Below are 9671 nucleotides of genomic sequence, written 5' to 3' on the forward strand. Positions count from 1 at the left end.
TTGTGTTGAAAATTTAGCTTTTTACTATATCTTATTTAATATTGGATGTTTTCTTGTAATACCCAAAATAAGCCTTCTCAGTCCCATTTGAACCTTACTTTAGTTAACCCCAAAGGATTTAAGTTTCCCACAACGTTTTGTCGACATCTGCAAGTGAAAAGTGCAACATAATGCCTGCACTGGAAACAAGTCATTTTGCATTACACATAAACGGCTTATCCAATTTTCAAATGAGATAAACATTGCCTGGCATTCATAATTGCATATTCAAAGTGTCTTGCGTCCACTGGAAGGGAGATAAGAGGCAGGCAACATGTTTATTACATTTGCCACACTATGTTTTTATCATTACGCTTTTCATGCCACAACAACAACGACAACAACGACAACAACAACAGCAACAACAACGACAAGTTGCTGACGGCACTCGCGTCCATTTCCTAGCGTTTATTTTGCGGCCTGGCATTACTTTTTATTAGCAGCGCCGGTTTGTGGTTTGTGTGGTTGTCAGTTGTTATACCCTGTACTATGTACTAAGTGGGTATATACAAATTTACAATTTTCAATCAAATATCGAACGTGGTGAATTCTTTAATATTCAACCAGCTGCATATTTAGACAAATAAAAAGTAATATAAATTCTAAGAAATTAAGAATTAATTAAGAAATGCGAGCAAACATGCTCGCAAATTAATCAAACTCGAAAGTGAATTTATAAAGGAAAGTTTTGAAATTTTGGTCTTCCACATCTAATTCGGAAAAACAAAAGGTAGGAATGTAAAATTGATCCCAAGAATGGATAGAAGTTAAATGCAAAATTACGCCAAATATGTTTGTATGTATTCCAATACAAATCGTACACGAATACACTTAACCAGAGGGTATATTAATTTTACAGAGTATTCGTTTGTCTCACATTTTAATTGGAATCCCCCCCAAACTTTTGGCCGACTTCGGCTCGACTGTGTTGGCGGGTTGTGTATGAAGATTAGGTTTCAATTTGCATTTCGGCTTCATTGAAGCCATGCTGCAATTTCAGTCAGCTAAGTGGGGCATAGATTTATCACGTTTTCCTTAGTCGGTTTGTAGGACATGTGCTCCTAACCGATATTTGAGACAAAATCACATGCAAAACGTGTTGTGAAACGAAATGAAAACTGTTCAAAGATCGGAGACTTTAGCTGCGACTGCGGCTGCGGCTGCGCCTGTGTGCCTTTGCCTGTGCCTGTGCCTGACTCTCGACTTTGGCACTGTTTTATTACCATATTGAGGCTAACTCTTTTGGTGGTTTGTTGATTTCTGGTAGCGTTTGTTTATGTAACTGTAACTCTAACTGTAGCATTTGCAGTTTATGGATTATGCAATAAATAATCAACATACAATAGCCAGAGCTGCTGCTGCTGCTGCTGCTGCTGCTGCTGAGGTTGTGTTGTAATCTATCCTCAGTAGAATGGCCAGCCATAAAATCTGGCTAATGGGTTTTTTTTAGTAATCTCTGGGCGGGCTCAAATGAAAGTGGAAATCTATTAAAGATCTAAAAATGTGGCTGTCAGTTGGCTTTTAAACACAGTTTGGGTTGATTAATTGGCCAGAAAGTAGTCGCATTTATTTTTAGATGCTAATGTTTTGTCAAAATGAAAAGAAAATAATAAAGCGGCTCATATGGAAAACAGGGCATACTAAAAAAACGTCAAGACGTTCTCTGATTTGAATTTTTGATTAACTAAGATTAGATTTATGGAAAAAATAATTTGAATACCAACAGGAAATAAACACAAAAAGTGAAAAGGTTCCTCGAAATATATATTCAAAGATCCTCTAGATTCTAGCAGTAGACTTTAGTGCCGACCTTAGCTTGGAAAGCCCTTATCTTTATTTCGAAGCTTTAACACATTGGGAATTATATGCAACAGACAAACTACAAAGCCAGCGCAACTAAAACAAGTCACTAAAAACATTTTGTGACAAAATAATCACTTGCTAAAATGTTTTGATTAATTATTACATCATTTGATAATCAGATATTACAACATGCTTAAATTCGAAGCCCAGGCCCACGTTTTCTAGTGCACTATGGACTTGCTCTGTTAGACAACTCGTTCAACATTATACAAATATTTCTCAATAGCTTGCACTACACCTTGAAAGAACCTCAAATAATGCCAAAAGAAACCGCCAACCATGTTGGTTAGCCAATAAGAGACTTATGCAACATGACACCACTGTGGTTGTCATAATACTCAACGCCTTGTCTTACATTTTAATAGGCGTCCAATAAAAGACCAAAAGACAACAAGCGAAAACAAAATAAATCATTAAAAAAAAACATTGCCCCAGCATGGTCAGCTCAAATGGGTGTAGTCATTGACACCGCCATTTTCTCGGGTGTTTGTGGTGGCGGGGCCCCGCTATTGCACCACGCGGCGTATGGCTTTTGTGGCACAGAAATTTGCATTTGCATGCGCAGGAAAAATGAGCTTACTTTCTGTGGCTTAATAGGTCAGTTAGCCCGTCAGCCAGCGGGCCTGAGTATACCATGCATTTAATGTGATATGTGGTTTATTTTTTGTCGTAACAATTTCTATTTGTGGCTTATTTAAATGATGTCAGAGCCGACGCGAAGACAGAGTCGCTTTTGGCAGCAGCCATGTGGAAAGTGAATGCGGGAAATATTCGTCGACATGCGAGTTTTTCTTACTTTCCCATCCCCCCCAATCCAGCCAATAAAATGTGTGTGCAAATGTGTGTTTGTGGCCGTTCCGTCTACTGGATTGGTCATTATAAGCCAGTCAGTGGGCCAACTTGTGGCCTGTTGCCGGTTTACGGGTTGCGGATTGCGGGCTGCAACGTCTTGGCGATCCGAATATTGCGACGCGTAATCGACGCCAATTTGACGGAAAATATTCGAAACGTTGAGCCAGTGCAAATGTGTGTGCTTGTTTGTGTGTGTGTGTGTGTGTAAATTGTAATCGAAAATAGCAAAATTAATAACAAGCTTTTGTTTGCTTGAGTTTTAATTGCTGCATTTGCGTTATGTGGCACATTAGATAAGAGAAACATTTTGTGAGGTAATGCAACATGTAATCAATATGTCTCAATTGAGGGAAAGAGGGGATAAAGGCATGTGCGTATGAGATTTGTCGTTTAGTTTAGCTTTTCCGGATGCCATTTGAAGAAATGCAAGACACGAGATTCAATGAAAATGAGAGAATGCATTTGAATAAAGCAAATAAAAGAAGAATAACCATTAATACTGGACAGCCTAAGTAAGGATATGATTTTTGGGAGGTCTAAGCAAATCAAAGCAATTGACTACATTAAAAATGGTTATAGTTGGCCTATCAATTAACAAGTAAGAGGTTCTAGTCGGGAGCTCCCGACTAGGGGATACCCTGAACCCTCTTCTTCCAACATCAAATGCATATATATATTCTGTTTTAGAAGCTATATGTCAAGTTTAGTGACTCTAGCTCTTATTATTTACCAAAATTGCCCAAAAAACAGGATATCGATATAGATTTTTATCGATTGCTTGGAAACGGAGTAAGTTATCGATTATCGGAAACAAACTCGATCTGCGCGGGAGCTAGGAGCATCTACATCTAAAATTTCAAGTCTCTAGCTCTTATAGGTTCTGAGATCCTTGCGTTCATACATACGGACGGACGGACGGACGGACGGACGGACGGACGGACGGACGAACGGACGGACAGACAGACAGACAGACGGACATGACTAGATCGACTCGGCTATTGATGCTGATCAAGAATATATATACTTTATGGGGTCGGAGATGCTTCCTTCTGCCTGTTACATACATTTGGATTTTGCACAAATACAATATACACTTGTACCCATTTTTAATGGGTTCAGGGTATAAAAAGAAATTGGATAAAAGCATTTAAGAATAGCCTTAGAATTACAAAACAATTATGAACATTTTTTCGACTAATATGCCCTTGTCCCCATTGAAATCAATAAACTGTTCTCCATTATAAAAAATATAAAAAAAGCACAACTCACTTAATATAGGGAATATTTGCGGGTATATGATATTTTGCGCCCACATCAAAGTCCTTTTCCGAGCGTAAGACAGGTGGCTTAATGCCCGAATACTTTTCACTGTAAAAACAATTATTAGGTTAATGATTAATCAGATATAAAACTCAGATTTACCGCAAATTCCAATAGTGACAATTCATAACTCTCTTATTGGCATTGCCGCTGAAGACGTCGTAACGCCAGTTATCCAAAGCCAAGGCAAAAGGCAAAAAGGCAACCTGTAAAGTATACAATATGAATATCTATTCATTTGCATTGAATCATGCACTCACCTTATCAATAGCCATGGTAAACAAATAGTTAATATCATAGCTCGACTCATCCAGCGATCGCTGCAGTAGTCCCAAAGTCTGTAAATGCTTTGGTGTGGAGACGGACAAGCCAATTGCATCGCCCACAGCTTGATGAAAAGCTGGATTGGCACCATTACGAAAGATCTTGGGTAAATGGCGATACTGCAGAAAGTATTGAATGTGCGCCATCTCATGATGCACGCTAATCAGACTGCGCTGATTGATGTCCGTACAGATTTTCACACGGTAATCGTGGCGATTGCAAAAATCCCAGGCGGAGGGCTCGCAGAGGACGCGCCTATCCAGCGGCTGCTCAAACACCGAATTTCTGTAGAACTCCGGTCCCACGGCGGACATATTAATTGAAGTAAAGAACTCCTCGGCTAACTGAAACATTAGCAGCGGCGTATAGCCCTGTTCCACCATACGTGGTGTAACATCAATCAGCTTGCGACCCGGATATGGTATAAGTATGTCCAGCACATTCGACCAGGACTGTCCGTACATGTTGCCCAATATATGGGAGGGAATGGGCGCAATGCGATTAATGCGATCTGGTCCATAATAATCTCGCAGCTTGCGACGTACATATGAGTGCAGGCTTTCGTATAGCGGACGTATCTGCTCCCATACAATGTCCATATCCTGTCGAAAGTTTCCCGATTCATAGGCTAAAAACCAATACTCCCCGCCATTGGTAACATCTGTAAATCAATGGGCATGTGCATTAGATATAACTCTATATATTTATATATATATTCAATTCTCTCACTGTTTACTGAGGCTACATCCTGCATCACGTCAATCAATTGCTCGTAGTTATCGCGCATGCCACGCCCAGCTTTGCGATGATACTCCACCCAAGTATGCTGCAGCTCATCCCAATCTCTGCTCTTCGCCATAATATCCTTGAGATGGGGTATATAGCGCAGATCACATTGAAAAGGCTGCTGATAGGCGCAAATGCTGGCGTCGTTGTACAAGAATAGCATTTCGTTCAACAAGCGATTATACTGTAAGGAAAGGACACTTAAATCAGAATATGACGTTCACATGGAGCAAACTTACTCTGTCTAAAACATCCAGGGGTAAGGAATTGGGTCCCACTTCAGATTGCAGCATTAGCTGTCTATATAAACGTCGATCAAATATGAGGTCCTTATTAATATGCTTCGATTGTTCGGCTGTTATGCGCTGATACTCCACATAGCGTTGCTGAGCATTTAGCTGTAAAGAAAAAATTTGTTAGGAAATGCACATGAACTAGTTTTAATAGTTTAATATTGTTGGACTTTATAATATTAAATATAGACACACATATATATATATATATATATATATATATATATATAATATAATAATACTAGCGTATATTGCCCGGCCTTGCCCGTGGAACGCTTTTTGCTAAAAATTGTAGATATTACCTTTTCACTAGATATTTCACTTAGTACTAAGTACTAAGTACCCGCCCGTGGAAAATTGGAATCTACTTATCTTCATCTATGTTTTAACTGCATCGAATAAAAACCAATTGTTTGAATTAAAGGCTTCCGCTGAAGAATAATCTTTCGTTTATTAAACCTTTGACCTGCATTTACCACCCAAGAACCTATACAGAATTGCTCTTAAATATCCATGGAATTTCCCAAATCGCTGAAACACGTATTCCTTAAGTTCTTATTTAGAGCTTTGAAAATAATTTTCATCCTAATCGGACAAAACTTAAAACTTACACCAAAAAATCTTTGAATTGCGTTTTTTAGGAATCTTGGATTCTGCGAAAAGTGTAAAATACGTCTCAAATGATTTTTATACCCAGATGGACGCATTTCCGACTCCATAAAATATATATATTCTTGATCAGCATCAACAGCCGAGTCGATCTAGCCATGTCGGACCGTCCGTCCGACCGTCTGTCCGTATGTATGAACGCAAGGATATCAGAACCGATAAGAGCTAGACTTGAACTTTTGCTGTAGGTCCTCCTAGTGCCCGCGCAGATCGAATTTGTTTGCGATATTCGATAACTTGTCGCGTTTCCAAGTAATCGATAAAAATCGATATTGAATTCCTATTTTTTGGGCAAGTTGAGTAAATAATCAGAGCTAGAGTCACCAAAAGTGAAATGTTTACTCTAGAATAGTATATATGTATATATATGAAGTATTTTTCATTTTATACCTATCGCCACCTCCCCGCTACTACCTCATAGCTATAAATCAAGTTAATAACCAAATTTCCATTGCCCAATAATTTAAGCTACAATTTTAATGCAATTAACTTTTTGAGAATACGCAAATATTCTATGGTACAATACGATATACTGTAGAAAATTTCATTAAGATCGGTTTTTGTTTGTGTTTGTGCAAATGTATGTACCAGGCAGAAGGAAGCATCGGAAGGTCCCCATTAAGTTTACATATATAATCTTGATCATCATCAACAGTCGAGTCGATCTAACCATGTCCGTATGTCCGTCCGTATGTATGAACGCAAGGATCTCAGAACCTGTAAGAGCTAGAGACTTGAATTTTGGCTGAAGGTCCTCCTAGTCCTTGCGCAGATCGAGTTTGTTTCCGATATTCGATAACTTACCCCGTTTCCAAGAAATCGATAAAAATCTATATCGAAATTCGGTTTTTGAGCAATTTTGGTAAATAATAAGAGCTAGAGTCACGAAACTTCACATGTAGCTTCTAGAATAGTATATATATTTTTATATATATACTTTCCCCTAGTCGGGAGCTTCCGACTAGAACCTCTTAGTTGTTTTTTTTGGCTGGTGTGGCTGTTGAGTAGGGACGGCGGCAAGTAGTGCGGTTAGTTGCGAGTTCGAATCCTGCCAAAGGAACTTTTTTTTTAATTGATCTTTATTACTACAAACGAGCGCGTAGCGCGTGCTGCATTTGGTGTTGGAATAAGATGGTTCGGGGTATTCCCTAGTCGGGAGCTCCTGACTAGAACCTGTTACTTGTTATATTTAATGAGATCGGAAATGTTATTCCCAACGGCATAACGATCCTAATAATATGGCCTAATTCAAAGTTGTAAGTTCTTTTACGAACTGCTGCTCGAACCAGACCTAATCACACAAGAAGCATATATTTTCGTATAACTGAAAATCATATTTACTTTGAACACGTTCAGTTTTGGCCCAACGACAAGGTGCAAAACTCTCAAGAGTACAACACTTTGACATTGGCATGTCTGCCTGAGAACCCCCCACAGGCAAACGACCTTGACTATGTTGTGTGTGCCTCATGAGTGTCTGTGTATTGTACATGTTGTGTCTATTTGCCACGCCAAGAAAATTGCCAAGTTGCATAGACGTCGATCTCTAACTGATGTGAATACTATACACAGTGAGATCGCGTGCTGCTACAGCACAATTTCAAATACAATTACAATTTCAAGGGTATGTCTATGTACGTATATACCCCACTGTCAACTCACCGCTTCCGTTTGTGTAAAATCGTTTACGTTTGTCTCGAAATTCCATTGCGCCGCCACATTGGCGGTGCACTCGAGCGAGCCCTTCTGATCTGTTTCGACCAGCAAATTGCGTAACTTCTCCAACTCCTGCTGATAGCGACGGTCCTGTTGATAGCGTTGACGCTCCAGATAGCCCTGGTTCAGATTAAATCGATCCTGATTGGATAGATAGGGGTTCTCAAATCGATTGCGATTGTTAACCCCCACAAATTCGACATTCGGATTGTTATTGTAGTTATATTGATCGTTTCGATTGTTGTAGATGGGTCCATTATTCTGATTAATATTGTTGGGCGGATCATTAAAATTGCCATAGTTGCGCTCGGTGCTGCTAGATGTTGGTCCATAATTGTGATTCGCATAACGATTATCTTGGCCACGACTGGGATTCTGATCCCCACTGAAGGGTGAATCATCGGCGCGATCACTAAAATTCAGTCTGGGTGTGGGATAGGCGTAACCCAGTCGCATGCGCTCGTCATAGGTCTGACCATACTGCAAATGAGATCGTTACAGTATATTATTTAATTCAAGACTTACAAGCTTTACCCAGCGTTCTTCTTGAAGGAAGTAAAATCAGTAAAACTCACCCTAAAATCGTCCAGTCCATCGTCACTATTGGTGCCGCTGCCTCCAGCCCCGTCATCCGTATAGGGCGGCCCAAAGCGCTGGCTACGATCGCGATCTGCTCTCAGCTGGGCGGGAGTTGTGGCCACATTGGGTGTGTAGCCATTGTAGAAGATCTCCGGCTGTGGTGTAGGCAAGTTAAGTTGTGGATTAGCACGACTCAGGCTCCATAGCGTGGAGCATATGATAAAAAGACAATTCCACATATTCGTTTATCATGCAACGAAATCTATATATTTAACACTCTCAAGGTCAGCGCGCACCGCTAATTAAATCTTTCACAAGCAATTTACAATTTTAATTACAGCTTTATGACATTATTTTTAACGCTCAAATAGGGCAAACGATCACAGGCTATATGAAGAAGCTGAACACGCAGAGTCTAATGCGAAGACAAAATTAAAATTTCAAGATCGAGTAAGTTTTTACCGATCACTCGAGGAAGTATCTTGACTTTCAGAAACCGCACGAATAGAAATGACTTTTTTTGGGTTTCTTAAATATTTTTTAAAATTTCTGCCGATCACACGAAGAAACACGAACTTTTGGGACTTTTACTTCACTTGAGATGCCCAGAAATATTTTTATTAAATAGAATATAGCTGATTTTTAAAAGGAGTTTTTTGCTGATCACGCAATAAAAAACCTTATTTTTCTCAATCAGCACAGGTAATTTAATAGCTAACTAACTTTTGAGCGAAGATCACAATAGAATTTTCGCACAATATTATATATTTTCACACACTTTCAGGTCACTTTCCGTTTTTTTTAGAAATTTTCAGAGCCCGTCCACCCACGTAACATCACGTAACGCGTCTAAAACTCTACTGAGTTGAGTGTAAGAATTTTTTTCGAAATTACTTTGTGACTTTTTATTATTTTTATTTTTGTTTTTTGTTTGTGACTCGAAAATGAATTTAAATTTTCAGCGAAGCAACGTCGCAGTTGCAATCGGCGTCGCAGTCGGCGGCGCTGTCGCCGCAACTCGCGATGCTTCTAAATGTTGTGTGAGATAAACGCAATTAGCATTGCGGCTGACTGAGCGTTGACGTCGCTGTCGACGTTGTTGTTAACGACAACAACAACAACCATCAAATCAGCCATAAGCTTGGGAACAACAATGGGTAACAAGTGAGTATGTATGCAAGTGTGAGTGTGTGTAAGTTGTATGTAAATGTTTTTGCATGCATGTTTGCA

General features: G+C 39.4%; 1 protein-coding gene across 1 annotated transcript in view; it reads right to left on the reverse strand.

The window, feature by feature from the left end:
- The window catches only part of LOC115769212 (angiotensin-converting enzyme), a 66543-nt gene extending 57274 nt beyond the window's left edge, over positions 1 to 9269 (reverse strand). The window contains exons 1-7 of the mRNA XM_030713922.1: positions 8438 to 9269; positions 7809 to 8342; positions 5424 to 5582; positions 5128 to 5368; positions 4335 to 5059; positions 4177 to 4280; positions 4024 to 4122 (exon numbers count right to left, since the gene is read on the reverse strand). Of these exons, the coding sequence (XP_030569782.1) occupies positions 4024 to 4122; positions 4177 to 4280; positions 4335 to 5059; positions 5128 to 5368; positions 5424 to 5582; positions 7809 to 8342; positions 8438 to 8680 (2105 nt within the window). The 5' untranslated portion in view covers positions 8681 to 9269. The remainder of the gene's footprint in view (positions 1 to 4023; positions 4123 to 4176; positions 4281 to 4334; positions 5060 to 5127; positions 5369 to 5423; positions 5583 to 7808; positions 8343 to 8437) is intronic.
- Between the last annotated feature and the right edge of the window lie 402 nt (positions 9270 to 9671).

Source organism: Drosophila novamexicana, unplaced genomic scaffold (genome assembly GCF_003285875.2).
Source record: "Drosophila novamexicana strain 15010-1031.04,08,12 unplaced genomic scaffold, DnovRS2.1 tig00004549-arrow-arrow-pilon, whole genome shotgun sequence".
Classification (NCBI taxonomy): domain Eukaryota; kingdom Metazoa; phylum Arthropoda; class Insecta; order Diptera; family Drosophilidae; genus Drosophila; species Drosophila novamexicana.